The sequence below is a fragment of the Chiloscyllium punctatum genome, chromosome 10 (genome assembly GCF_047496795.1).
Source record: "Chiloscyllium punctatum isolate Juve2018m chromosome 10, sChiPun1.3, whole genome shotgun sequence".
NCBI lineage: Eukaryota > Metazoa > Chordata > Chondrichthyes > Orectolobiformes > Hemiscylliidae > Chiloscyllium > Chiloscyllium punctatum.
In genome coordinates, this window is record NC_092748.1 from 114,013,352 (window position 1) to 114,037,297 (window position 23,946).

The 23,946-nt window shown below is 42.3% G+C and overlaps 1 protein-coding gene across 1 annotated transcript; it reads left to right on the forward strand.

Annotated features, from left to right (window-relative positions):
• The first annotated feature begins 4,319 nt into the window (after window positions 1-4,319).
• LOC140482458 (tubulin alpha-1D chain-like) lies at window positions 4,320-20,537 on the forward strand. The gene is made up of 4 exons (XM_072579963.1): window positions 4,320-4,440; window positions 17,186-17,408; window positions 17,539-17,687; window positions 18,749-20,537. Exons 1-4 carry the CDS (start codon window positions 4,438-4,440, stop codon window positions 19,724-19,726), a joined length of 1,353 nt encoding a protein of 450 aa, XP_072436064.1. The 5' UTR covers window positions 4,320-4,437; the 3' UTR covers window positions 19,727-20,537.
• Window positions 20,538-23,946: the final 3,409 nt, after the last annotated feature.

The window sequence follows — 23,946 nt, forward strand, 5'->3', positions numbered from 1 at the left end:
TAGTGTTGCAGATTTGAACTCCACTTTGCGTGCTTCCTGAATGGCCTAGCTTTAATTTTAAAGGTTAATCTCCTTGTTCTGGCCTTCACCCAACAGAGGAAATAGTTCCTCTCCACCATTTAATCATCTTAAGAATTTCAATTAGGTCATGCATTAATCTCCTATATGCAAGGGAATTCAAAACTAGTCTGTCAAATCTGTCCTCATAATTTAACGCTTTTATCACAGTATCACTCTGAACAATCTGTACAACATTCCAATTTCAATAGACCCTTCTATGATTACACAATTGCATGCAGTGCTCCGGATGTGGTTCAATCAGTTTTAATCTGACTTCCACCTCTATGTAATCAAGCCACCCCAGATAAAAGTCAAAGTTTCCTTACCGTTTTTAGTGAACTAATAGATATTTACAACATTGAAGGAGGCCATTCAGCCCATTGTCCCTGTGCATGTGATTACATTTTCCGATTTATAGAACTAAAAACAATGGCAACACAAGTCAATATCTAAATACTGTTTAAATTTTAGGAGTTTCTGATTCAACCATCCTTTCAAGCAGTCAGTTTTAGGCTCCTACAAGCCTGTAGGAGAAAAACTTTCTCCTGAATTCTCCTCTTAGTCTAAATCTATGCCCCCTGCTTATTGACCTCTTTACTAATGGACAAAGTGTCTTTGTATCCACTCTATCTATGCCCCTCATGATCTGATATTCCTCTAACAAGTCCTCTTTTAATCTTTGCTGCTATAAGAAAAATGACCCTTGCCGATCCAATGTTTCTTCATAGCTCAGACCCTCATCGCCCAGGCAGCATCCTGGTAAATCTCTGCATCCTTTCCAGTGAAATCACATTCTTTCCATAATGTATTTATTTACCAAACTGTATTTAGTACTCCAGTTGTGGCTTAACCAGTGTTTTGTATAGTTGTAGCATAAACCTCATTGCTCATGTATTCTAAGCCTTGGTTAGTAAAGGCAAATATCGCACATGTCTTCTTAAGCACCTTATCAAGTTGCATTGCAACCTTCAGGAGAATCTCTGGATATGCAAAATGAGGTCCTTCTGATCTTCAGTACTTTCCAGGATTGTACCATTCATTGTCTAATCCCTTGCCTTGTTAGACTTCCCCGAATGCATTACTTCACTCTTTTCCAGGTTGAATTCCATTTTTTAAATATTCATTCACAGGATGTGGGCACCAATGTCTGAGCTGTCCCTAATTGTCCCTGAATTGGTTGGCTTGCTAGGCTCATTTCAGAGGGCAGTCAGGAGTCAACTACATTGCTGTGGGTCTGGAGTTACGTGTAGGCCAGACCAGAAAAGGACAAGAGATTTCCCTACCTAAAGGACATTAATTTTTACGACACATGAGAATGATTATATGGTCACCTTTAGACTAAGTTTTATTTCCAGACTTTTGTCGAGTTCAGATATCACAATCTCCGATGTAGGGATTTGAACCTATTTCTCCAGAACATTAGATCGTACCTCTAAATTACTAGTTTTGTGACATTACTATTGCACCAACTGCTTTGCCCAGCTAATTAGTCCATCAATATCCTCCTGCAGTTCACAGCTATCCTCCTCATTATTTGCCACCCTGCCAATTTTTGTATCATCCACAACATTTTCATCATATCCCCCACTTTAAAGTTCAAATCATTCATGTTAAACATGAACCACAAGAGCCCCAGCACCGAGCCCTGCTGAAATCCACTGGAAAACTAGTACAAATGACATAGGTATGACTTGAAAAGAGGTTCATCTAAGGAAGTTTGAGCAGTTTGGATCGAAAATAAAAATCAGAACCACTAAGGTAATAATCTGTGGATTACTACCTGTGCTATGTGCAAATTGGCATAGGATAAAGAAGATTAGATAGGTAAATGCATGGTTCAAAGACTGGTGTGGGAGAAATGGGTTATGATCGATGGGATACTAACAGTGAGAGCTGTTCATTTGGGATGGGGTCCATTTGAACCATGCTGGGCCTGGTTTCTTGGCGAATCATATAACTACAGGTGTGGATTGGGCTTTAACTAATTAGTGGGATGGATGATTTGGTTGAAAGGAAATATAGAAAGACAAAAAGAAACAAGCTGCACGATAATGAAGAGGCAAATGATAATCAAAGTGTTACAGGAAAACATGCACAGAAGAGTGTAGCAGAAATTGGAACTAGAGAAAGTAATACTGGTAAAGAAAATAAAAGGTTAAGGCTCTTTGTCTGAAAACACAGCATTTTTAACAAGCTAGACGAGTTGACTACACAAATAGTAATAAATGGAAATGATTTGATAGCTATCACAGAAACATGGTTGCAGGGTGACCAGGATTGGAAAATCGATATTCAAGGGTATTCAGTTCTAGAAAAAATAGGCAAAAAGGAAAAGGAGGTGGGGTAGCTTGGTTAATAAATGAAGGTATCAGCGCAGTGGTAAGCAGTGATACAGATATGTCGTGATGTGGAATAGTTTGGGGAAGAAAAGGAATGGCAAGGGTAAGAATTCACCTATAGCCTCCAAAGCGATGCCTTGCTATAGGACAAAGTATAAATCAGGAAATAATGGAGGTGCGTAAGAAGGACACTATGATTGTCATGGGTGATTTTAATCTGCAAATTGACTGAATAAATCAAATGGGGAAGGGCATCACAGAACATAAATTTGTAGACTGCATCGAGGGTTATTTCTTAAAGCAGTACATTGCAGAACTTAGTCAGAAACAGGCTACTTTAGATTTAGGAGAAAGTGACTGCCAATGCTGGACATCAGAGTGGAGAGTGTGTTACTGGGAAAGCACAGCAGGTCAGGCAGCATCCGAGGAGCAGGAGAATCAACGTTTCAGGAATAAGTCCTTCATCAGTATGGATTTTAGATTTAGTAATGTATAATGGAGCAGGATTCATTAAAAAAATTATAGTGAGGGATCCTGTAAGAGAAGCAATCACAAAATAGTGGAATTTCAAATAAAAGAAAATCTAGTTGAAAATAAAAGAAAATGTAGTTGGAAAATCTGAAACACACAATCTGGAAAAACTCAGCAGGTCTGTAAGCATTTGTGGATAGAGAAACAGAGTTAACTTTTCAAGTCTTCCTCATTCTGAATAAGTCACACTGGACTCAAAATGTTAACTCCATTTCACTTTTCACAGATACTGTCAGACCTGCTGAACATCCCCTGCACTCCCTGTGTTTCCTGTATGTTGTGAAGCTTGAAAAACTTACACGGATGTTGCCAGGGTTGGAGGATTTGAGCTATAGGGAGAGGCTGAATAGGTTGGGGCTGTTTTCCCTGGAGCAGAGGCTGAGGGGTGGCCTTATAGAAGTTCATAAAATCATGAGGGGCATGTACAGGGTAAATAGACAAGGTCTTTTCACCAGGGTGGAGGCCAGGTCATTGAGTATATTTAAGAATGACATGAATAGGTTTTTGAGTATCAAGGGGATCAAAGGTTAAGGGTTGAGAAACTTATCAGTCATGACTGAATAGCAGAGCAGACTCAATGGGCTGAATGGTCTGATTTTTGCTCCTATATCTTATGGTCTGAATGCAAAGCTTTTAAGAGAGTCATCTAAAGTAGCTGAAAATGTGTTGCTGGAAAAGTGCAGCAGATCAGGCAGCATCCAAAGAACAGGAGAATCGACGTTTCGGGCATAAGCTCTTCTTCAGGAATCAGGAATGAGTAGGGTGTGCCAAGCAGGCTAAGATAAAAGGTAGGAAGGAGGGACTTGGGGGAGGGGCGTTGGGAATGCGATAGGTGGGAGGAGGTTAAGGTGAGGAAGGGCTTATGCCCAAAATGTCGACTCTCCTGTTCCTCGGATGCTGCCTGACCTGCTGCGCTTTTCCAGCAACACATTTTCAGCTCTGATCTCCAGCATCTGCAGTCCTCACTTTCTCCTCGAGTCATCTAAAGTAGGCTGGGAAAATAAACTAAAGGGAAAGCCAATGGATGGGTAATACCATCGTCTCCCCTCCCCAATGCCTTGATCTATTGCAACAAATAAAGGCATCTACAGACACTGCAAAACCTTGCAGTTTCTCCAGAAATGTCTGTTTGTTTTGTGTTCTGCCCTTGTCTTACTGGAGTAGGGAAGAGGGGTCATGGGTTTGGAAAGTTGCTGGAAGTTGTAGTCATGGATGCGAATTCCACCCACAGATGCTGCAATGATGTGCTGATCAATCCCTAATTTTTTGTCAGCCTGGCACCCTCTGCGGTATTGGAGCAGCCTCTACGTCACCGCGCGACCGCCTCCAAGGGGGGATGGTATGGCGCTTGCGCAGAGACTCTCGCCAATAACCCGCCCCAGGTTTCGCCACGCATGCGCGGTGACTCACGCCAATAACCAGCCCCAGGTTTCGCCACGCATGCGCAGAGACTCGCGACACTATCCCGTCATTCATTCCTGAGCAAACGCGCCAGCCGAGGAGCACAATGGTAGGTGAACGTTTTCCCTGTGTCATCATTCTCTCGGTGTTCTTTTTCTGTGTTAAACAAAACAAAAGAAACTAGCTCCAATATTCCTCAGAGCCGGTTTGGTGAAATTTTCCTTTTTTTTTCTAATCTCCATTTCGGACGGTTCTCCTACGCTTTGGGGCCCACCGTCCTCTTCCCGCCTTTACTTTATTTGAAACGCCACATCCGAATTTAAGGTGAGGCAGCCGCCTATAGCTACGTCTCGATGGAATTTCGAGGTCGTTTAACCGAAGGCGACAGGCTGTACCGGGAAAACCTTATTGTTGTTTCTCCTCCCTCCCTGCATTTTTTTCTAAAATGGCGGCGCTCTCCCGGGGGGAGGGGGTGGTGTGGGATGGAAAATGGCGACGGCCCCGGTGCGCTTGCGTGGTGGCCGGCTGTCGGCAGGCCGGTTAGTGCGCACGCGTCAGACGCGGTGATGACATTGTTTTTACCCCAATGACTGCAGATGCTGGAAACCAGATTCTGGATTAGTGGTGCTGGAAGAGCACAGCAGTTCAGGCAGCATCCAACGAGCAGCGAAATTGACGTTTCGGGCAAAAGCTTTTCATCAGGAATAAAGGCAGTGAGCCTGAAGCGTGGAGAGATAAGCTAGAGGAGGGTGGGGGTGGGGAGAGAGTAGCATAGAGTACAATGGGTGAGTGGGGGAGTGGATGAAGGTGATAGGTCAGGGAGGAGAGGGTGGAGTGGATAGGTGGAAAAGGAGATAGGCAGGTAGGACAAGTCCGGACAAGTCACGGGGACATGCTGAGCTGGACGTTTAGAACTAGGGTGAGGTGGGGGAAGGGGAAATGAGGAATCTGTTGAAGTCCACATTGATACCCTGGGGTTGAAGTGTTCCGAGGGGGAAGATGAGGCGTTCTTCCTCCAGGCGTCTGGTGGTGAGGGAGCGGCGGTGAAGGAGGCCCAGGACCTCCATGTCCTTGGCAGAGTGGGAGAGGGAGTTGAAACGTTGGGCTACAGGGTGGTGTGGTTGATTGGTACGGGTGTCCCAGAGATGTTCCCCTAAAGCGCTCTGCTAGGAGGCGCCCAGTTTCCCCAATGTAGAGGAGACCGTGTCGGGAGCAACGGATACAATAATGGCATGGGTTTCCTTCAGGTGCTCCAGTTTCCTTCCACAGTCCAAAGATGTGCAAGTTAGGTGAATTGGCCATGCTAAATTGCCCACAGCGTTCAGGGATGTGTAGGTTAGGTGCATTAGTCAGGGGAAATGTCGGGTAGGGGAGTGGGTCTGGGTGGTTTACTTTAGAGGCTTGATGTGGACTTGTTGGGCCAAAATGGCCTGTTTCCACCCTGTAGGGATTCAGAATCTGTCAGCAGGTCGTAGTCATACAGCAAGGAAACAGACCATTTGATCCAACTTGTCTGCACAAACTCTCTCAAACTAAACTAGTCCCATTGCCTGCTGTGGGCCCATGTTCCTCTAAGCATTTTCTAATCATGTTCTTGTCCAAGTGTCTTTTAAATGTTGTATTATAGCTGCTGCTACTGCTTCCTCTGGCAGTTCTATCTATAAAAGTACCACCCTGTGTTTAAAAAAAAAAGCCCCTCTGGTCATTTTTAAATCTTTCTCCATAAAAATATGCTGTCTAATTTTGAATTCCCCAACCCTAGAGAAAAGACCTTGGCTATTCACCCTAGCCATGCCCCTCAATTTGATATACCTCTACGGGTTACGTCAACCTCCTACACTCAGGAAAAAGTCCCAGCCTACCCAGCACACCACCCACCTCACCATCTGTGCCCCAAACAGCCCTTCCAGGTGTGACAGAGGTTCACCTGCATCTCATCCAACCTAGTTTACTGTATACGGTGCACCCAATGTGTGAGTAAACTCAATGTTTTGCTGAACATCTCAGCTGAGCCCACATGCGACAGACCTGACCTCCCAGTCACCTATTTTAATTTCCTTCCCACTCCCTTTACAACATGACCATCCTTGGCCTTCTCCATTGCCACAACGAATCATACCACAGATTGAAAAAACAGTACCTCATCTTCCGCCTGGGCAGCCTATAGCACAGACGATGCAACATCGAGTGCTCTGATTTCAAGTAACTTTCCTTTTCAGCCCTCCGTTCCTGTTCCCTTTCCTTCCCCGCCCCTCCCCTGCTCCCTTTCCTGCCCTACTCCTCTCCTCTCCCTTCCATTCTTCTTATCAACCCTGCATTCTAGCCACCAACCAATATCATTCCACCCATCAACCAACGAGGTCATACCCTATACCTGTATTCATTTATCCCTACCTCATCACCCCCCTTTATCTGCAGCTCTCTTTACACCCAACCCCCAGTCCTGAAAAAGGGTTACACCCAAACCGTTGACTTCTCCACCTCTTGATGCTTTATATGACTTACTGTGTTCTTCCAACTTCCTGCTTGTGTCCTTAACTCAAACCCCCTAGACCCGGGTACGTGCTTGTAAATCTTTTCTGTGCCCCTTTCCAGTTTAATAATATCCTTCCTACAGCAGGGTGACCAGAACTAATGAACAGTTAGTGTTTTAAACCCAGTGACCCTTCTTGCTTTACCTTTTTTATTCACTGTTTGGATGTGGCTGAGAACACCTTTGAGGGCAGTTGAGAGAATCAACCACACTGCTGTGGGTCTGACATCACGTAGGCCAAACCAGGAGAGGATTACAGATTTCCTTACCTGAAGAACATCAGTGAGCCAGATGGGATTTTGTTTGACAATCAGCAAAAGTTTCGTAGTCATCAGTAAATTCTTAATCCCACATTTTTTTCTTTAGAATTGAATTCACATTTCACTATCTGCCATTTTGGGACTCAGACCTGGGTCCCTAGAACATTAGCTGAGTTTGTGGATTCATTGTTTAGCAATAATACCACTAGCACCCTCATCTGCTTGAAGTGGGGCTCATAGTCTGAGAATAAAAAGAAGGCCATTTAGGGGAAATAATCTTGACCCAGAGAATGGGCTGAGCCTGTGGAACTCTCTGCCAGAAAGTGGTCAAGGCCAAAACGTTGAATATTTTCATGAAGGGTTTAGGTATAGTTCTTGAGACTAAAGGGATCAAAAGAAATGGGGAGAATGCAGAAATAGGATACTGAGGTAGGTAATTAACCATGCCCATTCTGGCATTTATACTCTCTTTGGATGTTTTTTGTAGAAATTCAGCTTTGGTATGAAGTGGCTAGACTAGCATTTTGTTTGTCCTTAATTACTGTGACAAAGGTGGTGGTGAGCTGCATTCAAGAATATGCATTCTGTGGTCTGGGGATGCCCACAGTGCTGTTAGGGCAGGAGTTCCAGGACTACATTTCCAACACTGAAGGAATGGTGGTATAATTCCAAGTCAGGATAGTGTATGTCCTTGAGGAGAACTTCTAGGTGGTGCTCTCCTTGTCCTGCCGAGTGGTAGAGATCATGGGTTGGTCTCTAATCTTTAATTCCAGGATCTTTGTCAGTTAAACTCATCTAATTCTACTCCCCGGCATTTAGAAAAATGAGGTGATCTATTCAAGCATACCAGATTCTTAGGCCTTGACAGGGTAAATGTGCGGAAGTTCTTTCTTCTTGTGGGAGAATCTAGACCCACAGGGTATAATCTCAAGGTAAGGAGTCACCCATTTAAGACACACAAGGAAGCATTTCTTCTGCAGTTAGTAAGTCTGACATTCTTTGCCACTGTACAGGTTAGATCATTAAATATATTCAAGATTGAGAGATTTATTTTTAATCAGCAAGGGAATCTAGGATTATGAAGAAAAGGCAAGAAAGTGGAGTTAAGGTTTATTGGTTCAGACATGATTTTATTCGAATTGTGGAGTAGATTGCTCTTGCCTGTCATGCTGTCTCCTTTTTGTCACTGCATCCAGTTATATTTCTACCCTCCCATCTTGAAGTAGCTTCAAATTCAAGTAATAGCTCTTTCTGTCTCCACACATGTTGCTAGACCAATATTTTCAGCTATTTATGTTCTTATTTCAGATTTCCAGCATCTGTAGTGATTTCCTTTTAATCCAGCTATCAAATTTTGCTTTACATCCCAACTTTTTTCCCATTAAGTTGCAAATTGCTTTTTTGGCAGAGTCCCGTTGCGATTTAGAATTTTGGATAGAATCTGGTTCTACCACTTTTTTAAAATCATGTATCACAAATTTTAACCTTCTGTGAGGCCATTTCTTCTTCCCTATTTAGTTCGTTTGGCAATTATCTTATGACAAGTGGGAACTGGTCTGCTTGCAAGTGGAAATAATTTTCCCCAAAACCTTATCTGCTAAGAGAACAATCCCAGCCTTTTAATCCATTATCTTTATGTAACTTAGTTTGGTATGAATGATGCAGTGTACATTAAATAGCATAATGAAGGATGGTGCTGCACCAGAGAAATAATTTACCATAGAAGGGGAGTGGAGTGATCTAGTTATAAGGCTGGAAAAGCCTTGGGAGGCTCTTAAGAATATAAACACAAGATTGTAAATATTAAACTTGGAAGATTTGAGGTCTAGGAGATAATATAGGTTGGTGGGTTAATTACTCATTTTCACTCAAATCTCCTAGCCAAATAATTAGTTTATTAAGATCTTTGAGTCCTTTTATTGCACCCCATGCAACTGGAATGTAACAAACATGAATTGAATACAAACCTTGGTAATTGATAGTATTCCACCACCTACAGCACCATTGTCCAAATCGATTGGCAAGTATGGTCTTTAGTTGCTGATTGTTTAGTTGAGACAATAAATTTTTTAAAAGTTGGAGTTAAACATTTTGCAGTATTTTAGAAATACATTAAATACTACAAGTTTCCTTGTAACTTTAAAAGCTACTTATTTGGGTCTGAATGGTCCACAGCTGCTGCAAGAAGTATTTCCCCATACAAACTATAGGAAGTTTGAAAATACATTCCTCATAGAATAGAGGAAAAAAAGTACATTAAGCCAAGTGTGTGTTCTGAGTATCTCTGATCTGTCAGCATTGTCCTTCCTTGCTTATTCAAATCAGTGAATTTTCAGCCCTTGCAAGGTATTTGCAGTTGTGTACATTTTCCCACAGTAGATGTGGCTTTTCCAGGCTTTTTTGGCATTAGCATTGACCAGTTGTCTACTCAGTGTGCTTTCATCTAGGGAATGATCTGTATCAATAGCATTTGAAAGAAAAGGCAAAGACTGGGATACGTTTCTCTTTGCAAAAACCTCCAAATAAATCATTCAGACATTCCTTTAGGGCCTTAATTGTTCTTGATTCTGAGAACTGATTATATACTTGTCAGTTTTCTACACTTGCTAGTTTTCTACTGGAGGTGTGCTTTAGTTACTAGTGTTAGTGGAGTGTTCTCCTAGGGAGGTGTGCTTGTTCGGTTTCTGTAAATAGTCTGAGACTAGTTTGCTTGGTCATTGTTCTGTATCTGTCTGTTTTCTGGGGCACCGAACTCCATTTTGCGTAACCCGTTTAATTCCTGAAAATTGCATGATAGTGTATTGTCATGGTGAGCAATAAGATTTAATTGCTTAATATTTTGAAATATTTGTTTAGGGCACTAAGGATATTGTACAAGATATCAGAGGGCCTGTACCTGCAAATACAGAATTATAATCATTTTAATTGTCCCCTAATTTCAAAGTTGCATGTATTATGTTACATGCAACTGTTTTTAATTAAATTTATCAAATTGAGCCAGGATCTGACTGGTGGAATTGATAGTCGGTTTAAATTCCAAACAAGTTGCACATTTAGCAACTTGGCTCATTTTTGTAGTCCATGAGACTTCTGTGCACACAATTCTCTTGACTTTATCAGCAAATTCCATAATTTAAACTATGCCAAAATGTTTGTTCTAAAAGTTGCTGTATAGACAGGCATTCTATTGTGTACAGCAATGAGTCCTATTCTGGAATTTTTCTATGACCAATCTTTCTATATAACAGGATTCAGATTTCTACTGCATTTAGTTCTCTTCTGATCCAGTACTGACATGTAACGGGGCAGTGAACTAAACAATTCAGTTTTGCAGCACTGCTCCCTTGACTTTTAAACAAAGGGATGCTAAATTTTGTGCTGCAAGCATGTTTCTTTTGAAGAAAATATATAAAATGTAATGGATTTATGTTTGTGATAGTTCATATTAATATATGAAAATATACCATAACCATTGTATGCAAGTATAAATGAATGAGCTAAAATTAATGTTGTAATGAGAAGAGCAAAATCTGTTTTAAAGGAGCATTTTAAATGAGAAAAAGTAGACATAGAGGAATTTCTACAATAGTGCTAATACAGTTGGAAACAGTGGGGTGAAGGAATGGATGAAGACTGCTACAGAAACCATAAGACATAGGAACAGAAGTTGGCTATTCAGCCCATTGTGTCTGTTCCACCATTAATTGAGATCATAGTTGATTTGATCACCCTCAACTTCTCTTTCCTACCTTTTTCCCCATAGTCCTTGATTCCCTTACTGATTAAAAAAAAACAATATCTACTCAGGCTATCCATTCCCCTTTATGATTTTATAAACTTCTATACGGTCACCCCGTAGTCTCCGATGCTCCAGGGAAAATAGCCCCAGCCTTTTCAGCTTCTTGCTGTAGCTCAAACCCTCCAAAGAGATTAGCAAAGGAACTGCAACGCAAACTGAAACATCTAGTAGAAGACTCAAGCCACACTGTCCACTCCACCCAGGAATTCCTCAACATCATCAAAGACACCGAGGTAGAGGACTACGAGGTCTTGGTTTCCTTCGACGTGATGGCCCTATTCACTTCAATAAACATCACCTTGGCTAAAGAAACACTGGCCTCACTGCTAGGCGAACCAAGGACACAAACACCTGACAGCACCGACATCATCCTCAAATTAGTAGTCCTAAGACTCTCAACCTCCTTCACCTTCACCTTCAATGACAAGATCTACAAACAAATCAATGGAATACCTATGGGATCACCAATATCAGGATTCTTAGCAGAAACAGTTATGCAGAAGTTAGAACAAACAGCCCATTCCACGATCCAGCTGAAGTTTTGGGTCTGCTATGCGGATTACGTCTTTCGCATCACGAAATGCAACAAGCTATAAGAAGCCCACAAACAACCTTTTACAAGTGTAAAGCTCACCAAAGAGGAAGAGAACAATGACAGACTCTCCTTTCTAGACATTACAGTAGAACGAAAAGCCACGCACGTTGATCAGATACTCCACTTCATGATAAAGAGCACATACTTGAAATATTGACTGTCCTGCACCTCGGATACTGCCTGACTGACTGACTGGCTGTGCTTTTCCAGGACCACACTCTTTGATTCTGATCTCCAGCATCTGCAGTGCTCTCTTTCTCCTGTGTAGGAGAAAATCATCCCAACACCCACAAATGGAGCTGCTTTAGGACATTATTTAAATGAGTCACAACACACTGCAGTGCCCAGGAACTAAGAAGCCCAGGAAAAACACCTATTCAATGTATTCAGGATCAGTGGGGACATGATAAGCACAGTCTGTCAATTCCTACACATCAAATCTAAACAAGAAGAGACAACATGCCCAGAGACTCTCAGCGGCCCTGCCATACATTAAAGACATTTTTTGGAGATGACGGTAAGACTACTCCGACCCCTTGACGTCATGGTAGCCCACAAACCACCTACCACAATGAAACAGCTCCTAATGAATTTAAAGGACACTACCAACAACCAGCAGAACGAACGTCATATACAAAAATACCCTGCAAGGACTGCATCAAATACTACATTGGACAGAAGGACAGGAAATTAGTCATCAGGATACATGAGCACCAACTAGCCACCAAAAGATATAACCAACTATCACTAGTATCCTTACACACAGGCGAAGAGGGATACCAGTTCAACTGGGAGAATCCTGGGACAGGCTAAACAAAGACACTCACGGGAATTCCTAGAGACCTGACATTCAAACCAGAACTCCATTGACAAACATCGATTCGGACCCCATTTACCAACCTCTCAGAAAAAAGACCGGAAGTGATATCATCCACCACAACAGACCAAGACTCAAAAAGCAAGCAGGACAGAACATCAGTGCTTCGTCAGAGGCTCACTGATGTTACGTTGCATGGGTATGAGAACAAATCTACCAGCTCAGCGAGCAAACTTACACCCTGATCCACAACCTGAGCTATAGATTTTCTCCAAAACCACTTGTGTGGATGTTGCTGGGATTGGGTGGTTTGAACTATAGGGTGAGGCTGAAAAGGCTGGGGCTATTTTCCCTCTAGCATTAGAGGCTGAGGGGTGACCTTACAGAAGTTTATAAGATCATGACGGCCATGGATAGGCTGAATAGATGAGGTCTTTACCCAGAGTATAGGAGTCTAAAACTGGAGAGCATATGCTTAAGGTGAGAGGGAAAAGATTTAAGGGAACTAAGGGGCAAGATTTTTGATTAGAGGGTGGTACGTGTATGGAGTGAGCTGCCAGAGGAAGTGGCAGAGGCTGGTACAAGTACATTTAAAAGGCATCTGGATAGGTACATGAATAGGAAGAATTTGGATGGATATGGGTAAAGTGCTGGCAAATGGGACTCCATCAATTTAAGATGCCTGCTCAGCATGGATGAGTTGGACTGAGTCTGTTTCCGTGCTGTACAACTCAATGACTCTACAGGCCCTATCTACTTAAGCTCGTGACAACACAGTTGCCCCATACATGGTGTTAGCTTGGCAAGTTTTGAGAAACTTTTGAGTGACCAGAAGAGGGTGTTCTGAAGAGGGGTCAGTGGAACCAAAATATTAACTCTGCATTCTCTCCACAGATGCTGCCAGACCTGTTGAGTTTTTCCACCAGTTTGTTTGCGCTCTTGTAGATTTCTACCTGGATAAATAACCCAAAACGGTTTTCTTGTAGAGTTTTGGAAGGGTCAGGTCATTAAGAGTTTTTAAACACAAGATAGATTTGCACTTGTGTAGCCATTTTCACAACCATCAGATCTCAAAGCATCTCGAGACCAATGAAGTACTTCCTGAAGTGCAGGTGCTTGTAAAATGAGGAATATGGTAACTCACTACACTCAGCAAGCTCCCACCAGCAGCTTTGTCATAACAGCCAGGTAATCTATTGTATTGATTGAGGGATAAATAGCGGTCAAATTGTAGGAGATAACTTTGCTGGCTTTTATTTCAGAATGGGGTCATGGAACTTTCTGCAGTGACTCAGTTAATGACTAGTATTTCAGCAGTCTGATATTCTGAATTCAGCATCTATTGTTTTGAATAGTTTGGGTGATTTTTTTATTTGCTGGGACACTGATAAGTGCACATTTCTGTTCATAGAACCTTATCAGTTTTCTGAAAGACACAAGTCCCACTTGTTTCTGTGTTGAGTTTTTTTTCCCCTGAGGTTCTTCCACACTTGATGCAACTGTAACACACCAACTTCTGTGAACAAGCAACCAAATTTATTGAACGCAATACAGTACAGGCTTTGGCAAAACCTTTAAGACCTCGCAAGGCTTACGGGATTGTGGTAAAACAAAGGAAACAGTCCTTCCTTTATATAAAATCTTTACATCACACTTAGCAATGCCCACAAGACAACCCGCAGTCACTCCCTTGCAGTCACACGCCACTGAAGATAAAATGCAGTGACCACCTCACTCCTAGAGACAATGCAATCCAAATCATCCCTTAATGGCTAAATCTGATGTGAATTTTTTTTGTGCAAATATACAGTGCAGTCAGAATTTAAATTGCAGTGTTCCAGCTGACTTCTGCGTAGGTGATGATGATGCAAATCATCCCTGAATGGCAAGGGATAGGAATGTAAACCTCCCATCTTCCACCTATAAGACAAAGACACACCACCTTACCCTCTGGGCATTCAATTTCTTGTCGGTCAGCAGAACAAATTAACTCTAAGATCACATGCCACCCCTTGTTTTATTTTGTTCGTCATTTCAAATATTTATTCATTAATAAGCTACCATTCAATCAATCTGCATGCGTTATCTTTTTTTTAACAAATGTTCATTTTCTTTTTGCTGATTGTTTTAAATTGATTATCTTCTGATTGCTCATGAATGTTTTGACGATTTTCTTTTCAATTTACCAGTTTTTTAATGAAAATCTCTTAACTTTGAGCACCTATTAAACTTGTCCGCGACCATCTGTACTCCACGACAAATAATCTTACTTCTCTGTGTAACTAATCCTTAACCTGCTATAATTCTGGTAAATTTCTACCTCTGACATCCTAATGTGTGGACAAGAATGCCCAGTGGGGAAAATTTGATAGGATAAAACATCCCAAAAGGAGAGGAAATGGTGTAGATCTGAATTCTGCACAGATTTAACATGTGTACGTATGCATCATGAAGTACATATTTACATTGTCGTGATCCTAGCTGATTGAATACTGGACAGATCCAAGAGTAAAGCCTGGCTTGATAGAACAAACACTACTGCACAGATACAGGCTCTTCAGCCCACCATGTCTGTGCCAGCCATAATTCATTCTAAACTATTCCCACCTGTCTGCATGTCCTCTGTTCTCTTCCTGTTCCTGTGTCGGTCTAAATGCTGCTTAAATGTTGCTCTTACCCATCTCCTCTGAGTCAATGCAGAACTTCCCACTACTATCCTTGATTGGCCCTAATCTTACTGTAAGTCATTCCTTTATTACTGATATACCTATATACCTATAGAAAGCCTTCGAGTTTTCCTGGGCAGCATAGTGGTTAGCACTGCTGCCTCACAGCACCAGAGACCCGGGTTCGATTCCCGCTTCAGGCAACTGTCTGTGTGGAGTTTGCACATTCTCCCCGTGTCTGCGTGGGTTTCCTCTGGGTGCTCCGGTTTCCTCCCACAGTCCAAAGATGTGCAGGTTAGGTGAATTGGCCATGCTAAATTGTCCATAGTGTTAGGTGAAGGGGTAAATGTAGGAGAATGGGTCTGCGTGGGTTGCTGTTCGGAGGGTCGGTGTGGATTTGTTGGGCTGAAGGGCCTGTTTCCACACTAAGTAATCTGATCATATCTGCCAATGACTTCTCATGTCCCCTCCTGGCTCTTCTTAGCTATCTCTTTAGGTCTTTCCTGGCTAACTTGTAAATTTCAAGTGCCCTAACTGAGTCTTCATGTCTCGTCATAACGTAAGCCATCTTCTTCCTCTTGACAAGAGATTAGAATTCCTTGGTTAACCACAGCTCCCACATTTGACAACTTCCCTCCCTGCCTGACAAGTACATACTTACCAAGGACCCACAGTAGCTGTTCCTTAAATAAGCTCCACGTTTCAATTGTGCCCATCCCCTTCAGTTTCCTTCCCCATCTGAAGTATCCTAAATCTTGCCTAATCGTACCTTAATTGCCTTTCCCCAGCATTGACTCTTGCCCTATGGTATATACCTATCCCTTTCCATCGCTAATGTAAACCTGACCGAATTATGGTCACTGTAACCAAAGTGCTCCCCTACCTCCAAATCTAGCACTTCACCGCGTTCATTACCCAGTACCAAATCTAATGTGGCCTCACCCTTATTGGCCTGTCTACATACTGTGTCAGGAAACCCTCTTGTATACACTGGAAAAAAACTGACCCGTCTAAAGTACTTGAACTATAATATTCCCAGTCAATACTTGGAAAGTTAAAGTCCCCCATAACAACTACCCTATCTCTCTCACTCCTTGCAAGAATCATCTTTGCTATCCTTTCCTCTACATCTCTGGAACTATTCGGAGACCAATAGAAAACTCCCAAAAGGGTGACCCCTCCTTTCCTGTTTCTAACTTCAGTAGACAAGTCCTCAAATGTCCATTCTGCAACCCTAATACTGTCCTTGACTAACAATGCCACCCCCACCCACCACTTTTACTATTTTCTCTGTTCTTACTGAAACATCTAAATCCCGGAATCTGCAATAACCATTCCTGTCCCTGCTGTACCCATGTATCCAAAATAGCCACAGCATCAAAATCCCATGTACCAACCGATGCTGCAAGTTCGCCCACCTTACTCCGGATGCTCCTGATGTTGAAATACACACTTCGAACCAACTTCTTGCTTGCTGGTGCTCTCTTGTGACCTTGAAACCTTATTTCTGACCTCGCTACTCTCACCTCTCATATACATGAACAACAACTTGGGTTCCCATCCCCCTGCAGAATTAGTTTAAACCCACCTGAAGAGCATTAGCAAATCCCCCCCAGGATATTGGTACCCTTCTGGTTAAGGTGAAGACCATCCTATTTGTAGAGGTCCCACCTACCCCAGAAAGATCCCCAATTATCCAGGTATCCAAAACCCACCCTCCACCATCCTTGTAGCTGTGTGTTCAACTTCTCTGTCGCCAGCACGGGCAACAAACCAGAGATAACAACTCTGTTTGTCCTAGCTCTAAGCTTCCACCCTAGCTCCCTGAATTTCTGCCTTAAATCCCTATCTCTCTTCCTGTCTGTCGTTTGGTGCCTATGCAAACCATGAGGGGGCTGCTCCCCCTCAAGGATCCCAAAAACACGATCAGAGACATCGCAGACTCTCTGGCATCTGGGAAGCAACACACCAACAGTGAGTCTCTCTCATTCTACAGAACCTCCCATCTGTCCCCCTAATGATGGAGTCCCCAGGTCACAGGGAAGGGTGACCTTTTAAAGACTTGTTTTTAAATATCCTCGCTGATTAATATTTAGGTACTAATGTGATTATTACTGTCACCACTAATATCTTAAGTTTTTCTTTCAATTTGATGTGACTTACACTTTTTGATTTCTCCTACAGCGTGAATGTATTTCTATCCATGTTGGCCAGGCTGGTGTCCAGATGGGCAATGCCTGCTGGGAGCTGTACTGTTTGGAACATGGTATCCAGCCTGATGGGCAGATGCCCAGTGACAAGACCATTGGAGGGGGAGATGACTCCTTCAACACCTTCTTCAGTGAGACTGGTGCAGGAAAACACGTCCCACGTGCTGTCTTTGTTGACTTGGAACCAACTGTTATTGGTATGTCTATTGTGAGAATTTGTTTATAATTCTTCTGCTTATGGAGCTGCATTGTCAAAATTGATATGTGGTTTATCCCTTGTTTGTTTATGCATGGGAAGGGAAAAGTAATGTTTCATCTGCCTTCCAGATGAGATTCGTAGTGGTACCTATCGGCAGCTATTTCACCCTGAACAGCTCATCACCGGGAAGGAAGATGCTGCCAATAACTATGCCCGTGGGCACTACACCATCGGGAAGGAGCTTATTGACTTGGTCCTTGACAAGCTCCGTAAACTTGTAAGGTTCTTGCATTATCCATTAATTAAGGGATAAACTTAATTGTACTTTGTGTAATGCTTTAACAGTGTCTATTGTCAGTATTTACCTTTTTGAATCACCACGTTACTCTCACATGATCTATTTTCATATATTTTATTAAAGGACGTGATGATGCATTCGGCTGCAATGGTGGCTTCAGAGATTTCCCTTCACATCTGAAAACCTGTGTATCAATCCTCACCAGGGAGTGGATAACTAAAAGATCACATCTCCTTGATGCGTGTTAAGAGTCACAAGTGAAATGCCTTCTTATAGTTTCCATCTAGCTGCTGGTAATCATCATTCCACAGCTCATAAGGTACCCTGTGTTGGGTGGTTTAAGGTGTGGATCATTGAATTGGCAGCTTGAAGTACACAAGAAAGGTTTTCTCTAAAACAAAAAAAGTCCCAGATCCTGAACTGGCATTTGCAGAAAACTGTGTAAACATCCAGTGGATCAATTAAAGATCGTGTTTGAAAAAACTCAAATTGGCACATTCTGCAAAGTCTGCTGACCATTGTGTTCATAAAATGAATAGAGGAAGTTATAACATAGTATTGTATTTGCTGACGATGCATAACAGTGTGACCGGAGACAACTACAGGATACTGATGGCATTCAGTGTGATCTGGACTAATTAAGCAGGTGGGAAGATAATTGTTTGTGATGTGCAAATAGGGAAGATCCATCATGGAATATGAAGCTTAAAGAAATAATATGTCAAAACTCTGCTGGATATGGATTTGCTTTGATTGTTGCTCATTCACCCAGTAATAGAACATCTCGTACAGTCTAATTTTGTCCATCTCATTGCTGTATCCATATTTGAAATGCTTGGGAAACTTTTCTTTATTATAAACTAAAAGGACATAAATGAGTTCAGAGCTGAGTAGCTAGAATGATTCCAGGACTTGCTGCCATAAATTTAAGACTCAAAACAATTAATTTCCCAATCAAAAAGAATACTTTTTAATTTTCTTCCTTCTGAATACTACACTCTGACTGAATTGTAACATGCTACCTATTCCTTCCCCCACAGGCTGACCAATGCACGGGGCTCCAGGGTTTCCTCATTTTTCACAGCTTCGGTGGAGGCACTGGCTCTGGGTTCACATCCCTGCTGATGGAACGTCTCTCTGTCGACTATGGCAAGAAATCCAAACTTGAATTTGCCATCTACCCAGCTCCTCAAATCTCCACAGCTGTGGTTGAACCTTACAACTCTATCCTGACGACACACACCACTCTCGAACACTCAGACTGTGCCTTCATGGTGGACAATGAAGCTATCTATGATATATGCCGCAGAAACCTGGACATTGAACGCCCAACCTACACCAATTTGAACCGACTCATTGGTCAGATTGTGTCCTCCATCACAGTATCCCTTCGCTTTGATGGGGCTTTGAATGTTGATCTGACAGAGTTTCAGACCAATTTAGTTCCCTATCCACGTATCCATTTCCCTCTGGCTACTTATGCCCCTGTAACCTCATCTGAGAAAGCTTACCATGAGCAGCTCTCTGTGGCTGAGATCACCAATGCCTGCTTTGAGCCAGCAAACCAGATGGTCAAGTGTGACCCTCGCCACGGCAAGTACATGGCTTGCTGCCTGCTCTACCGTGGTGATGTAGTGCCAAAAGACGTCAATGCTGCTATTGCCACCATCAAGACCAAACGCAGCATCCAGTTTGTGGACTGGTGCCCAACTGGCTTCAAGGTTGGCATTAACTACCAGCCCCCCACAGTGGTGCCTGGTGGGGACTTGGCCAAAGTGCAGCGAGCTGTGTGTATGCTGAGCAACACCACAGCCATCGCTGAAGCCTGGGCTCGACTAGACCACAAGTTTGATCTGATGTACGCCAAGCGCGCCTTTGTGCATTGGTACGTGGGTGAGGGGATGGAGGAAGGGGAGTTCTCGGAGGCCCGTGAAGACATGGCTGCCTTGGAGAAAGATTATGAAGAGGTTGGCGCTGATAGTGTTGAGGATCAAGGTGAAGAAGAAGAAGAATATTAGGAAAACTGAAAAGTGTTGGTTGAGATCCGTTTGCTGGTCGGATACAAAGTGACCTTTAAGAAGTCACGTACTTTCTTTCCTCCTCAAGTGGAAGTTGTGCTATTAATTCTCACATTGTGCTATGTCTGTGGTAGGCTTGAATATTTACTTTGCAGCAATTTTTTAAAAAATCTAGAACTCAGCAACTGGTAAAAGCTTACATTCCAGTATAAGGATTTGACCAATAGACATGTTTGAATTGTGCACCCAGATTGTAGTCATCATCCATATACCATGCAAACAGTTTGACCCATCGTGGTCTGTTGTCTTGCCAATGAATATCCTAAATTTTAGATTATTCAATCTCTCTCTTTTTTCAGTTTACTTTTTACACTTGTGCAATTATCAGTGAGATAATTGTATGTAATCCCTCATTCCAGCTATGTTGTGCTTGTCAAGTCACTGTACATTTTTGTGGATTGCACACAGCTTTACCCTGCTGGGGAGCAAATACATCTTTGCTAAAAGTAACTATGTAACACTGTTTTGCAATGTACTTTGGATTAATTACAAAGTTCAAATGGAAGGAATTATACCTGTATTTTGTTCTGCATCAGGAGTGAAGCTATATGTAGGTGTGCACTTAATAGGATCTAAGTATTTCAGGAGACTAATCAACCACTCTTGTCTCGAACACAATACTATTAAAATGGTAGCCACATCAAAATGGCACAGCTTCCAACTTAAAATGTTTGAAGAAATAACTAATTGCTTTTACGACTTGTAATGTTCAGAACAACGTTTCAATAAACTCTGACCATATAAAAATGCATTTTGATTTCCTGTTGGTGATTTTGCAAAATTAACCTGGCAAGCCTCCATTGCGCACTGGTTAAGAATATTGGCAGATTAAGTTTGGTTCAAGGTATATCTGGGTACAGAATTAAGGAACTAACCCAAGTAACTGGTGGTATGGACCAGGCCAGATCCTCTCAAAACATTTCAAGAAGGTAGCCCAGACCCTAACTGTTCTAGTAGTATAAAACAAATGTAAGGCGGATATTCCAGGAGTGATGCAGTTGGTCAAACCACTCCAATTCAAAACAATTTATTTACAGACTACAGAACGAAACACAAACAAAAGAGAACAATAATAGAATAACAACCCACCTGAAAACCTAAGCAACTCTAATGCAACTTAATGATGTTGCTCCAATTTTCTGAAACATCCCCATAAACACATCTCTTGGCAAAAAGGTAAACTAAACACAGCTGCTTGCAAAATAGATGTCAGAGAGAGAGAAACCACATGGAACCTCTTTTCACTGTAGCTGTTGCTTTGAGTTCCCAGCTAAAAACTAAACCAAACTTTTTTTAAAAAAATCCCTGAATTGGGAGAACTGGCCACTCTCATTGTACAACTGCACAGTTACCGCCTTTGCTGTTTGAATTCGTGTGTCACTGGACATCGGAGTGCATCTGGGAAAATTAACAAACGGTGAAATTCACAGCTAATCTTGGAGGAACTGTTGGATGAAGTTCACAGCACAGATAAATTAATTGTTGTTTTAAGAGAGAATCTGCAGTCGTAAGTAAAGTGGATTCTTTCTTGATTATATGTTTTTGGAGATAAGTCTCTTAATTAAACTTAAGCTATTAATTTAACCTGGGGCAGTGTTTGTAGAGGAATAAGATGGTGTTATTTTCTGGGTCTGTAGATTGTGAAGGAGCAAAAATGGCCTTTTGCAGTGATATGCACTACTTGTCAGATGTGGGAGTTTAAAGAGAGTTTAAGGGTTACTGCAGATTATATCTGCCATGAATGCTGTTGGATGCGAATCTTATCAGATCGAGTGAATCAGTTGGAGAAACAGAAGCGATGAGGAATTTGCAACAGTATGTGATGGATGGCAGTTATAGGAAGGGGGGAAAGTCTCAGATACAGTCACATAGATGGCCGGCACCGAGGGCCGGAGTGTTTTGTGGATATATCCATTTCAAACAGGTTTGCTGTTTTAGAAAATGTAGGGGGTGATGGATTCTCAGGGGAACGTAGCACGAACAGCCAAGTTTCTGGTATTGAGACTGGCTCTAATGCAAATAGGGGTATGTCGGCTTCCAAGAGATCAATTGTGTTAGAGGATTCCGTAGTTAGAGGTACAGACAGACTTTTCTATGGCCAGCAGAGAAAAAGCAGAATGGTGTGTTGTTTCCCTGGTGCCAGGCTCAAGGATGTCTCCGAAAAGGTGCAAAATGTTCTCATGGGGGAGAGGGGCCAGTAGGAAGTCATTGTCCACATTGGAAGGGAAAAGGTTGAGACTCTGAAGGGAGATTAGAGAGGCAGAAATTTAAAAAGGAGGTCCTCAAGGGTAGTAATAATCTGGATTACTCCCAGTGCTACAAGCTAGTGAGGGCAGGAATAGGAGGATAGAGCAGATGAATGCATGGCCGAGGAGCTGCTGTATGGGAGAAGGATTCACATTTTTGAATCATTGGGATCTCATTTGGGGTAGAAGTGACTGGTACAAGAAGGACGGATTGCACTTAAACTGGAAGGGGACTAATATACTGGCAGGGAAATTTGCTAGAACTGCTCGGGAGGATTTAAACTAGTAAAGTGGGGGTGGGTGGGACTCAGGGAGATAGTGAGGAAAGAGATCGATCTGAGACAGGTACAGTTGGGAACAGAAGTGAGTCAAACAGGGCAGGCAGGGACAAGGTAGGACTAATAAACTACATTTATTTCAATGAAAGGGGTCTAACGGAAGGCAGGTGAACTCAGGGTATGGTTAGGAACATGGGACTGGGATATCATAGCAATTACGAAAACATGGCTCAGGGATGGGTAGGGGAAAGTGAGGACTGGAGACCAGACATGAAAAATGTGGTGCTGGAAAAACACAGGCCAGGCAGCATCCGTGGAGCAGGATAATCGATGTTTCAGGCATAAGCCCTTCTTCAGGGATGGGCAGGACTGGCAGCTTAATGTTCCAGGATACAAATGCTACAGGAAGGACAGAAAGGGAGGTGAGAGGGAGAGGCATTTTTGATAAGGGATAACCGCTATGCTGAGGGAGGATATACCCGGAAATACATCCAGGGAAGTTATTTGGGTGGAACTGAGAAATAAGAAAGGAATGATCACCTTATTGGGATTGCATTATAGACCACCCCAATAGTCATAGGGAAATTGAGAAACAAACTTGTAAGGAGATCTCAGCTATCTGTAAGAATAATAGGGTAGTTATGGTTGGGGATTTTAACTTTCCAAACATAGACTGGGACTGCCATAGTGTTAAAGGTTTAGATGAAGAGGAATTTAAGTGTGTACAAGAAAATTTTCTGATTCAGTATGTGGAGGTACCTACTAAAAAAGGTGCAAAACCTGACCTACTCTTGGGAAATAAGGCAGGGCAGGTGACTGAAGTGTCAGTGGGGGAGAACTTTGGGGCCAGCGACCATAATTCTAATAGTTTTAAAATAGTGATGGAAAAGGATAGACCAGATCTAAAAGTTGAAGCTCTAACTTGGAGCAAGGCCAATTTTGATGGTATTCGGCAAGAACTTTCGAAAGCTGATTGGAGGCAGATGTTTGCAGGTAAAGGGATGGCTGGAAAATGGGAAGCCTTCAGAAATGAGTTAACAAGAATCCAGAGACAGTATATTCCTGTCAGGGTGAAAGGGAAGGCTGGTAGGTATAGGGAATGCTGGATGACTAAAGAAATTGAGGGTTTGGTTAAGAAAAAGAAGGAAGCATATGTCAGGTATAGACAGGATAGATCGAGTGAATCCTTAGAAGAGTATAAAGGTAGTAGGAGTATACTTAAGAGGGAAATTAGCAGGGTAAAATGGGGACATGAGATAGCTTTGGCAAATAGAATTAAGGAGAATCCAAAAGGCTTTTACAAATATATTAAGGACAAAAGGGTAACTAGGGAGAGAATAGGGCCCCTCAAAGATCAGCAAGGCAGCCTTTGTGTGGAGCCACAGAAAATGGGGGTGATACTAAATGAATATTTTGCATCAGTATTTACTGTGGAAAAGGATACAGAAGATATAGACTGTAGGGAAATCTTGCAAAATGTCCAGATTACAGAGAAGGAAGTGCTGGATGTTTTGAAACGGTTAAAAGTGGATAAATCACCAGGACCTGATCAGGTGTACCCGAGAACTCTGTGGGAAGCTAGAGAAGTGATTGCTGGGCCTCTTGCTGAGATATTTGTCTCATCAATAGTCACAGG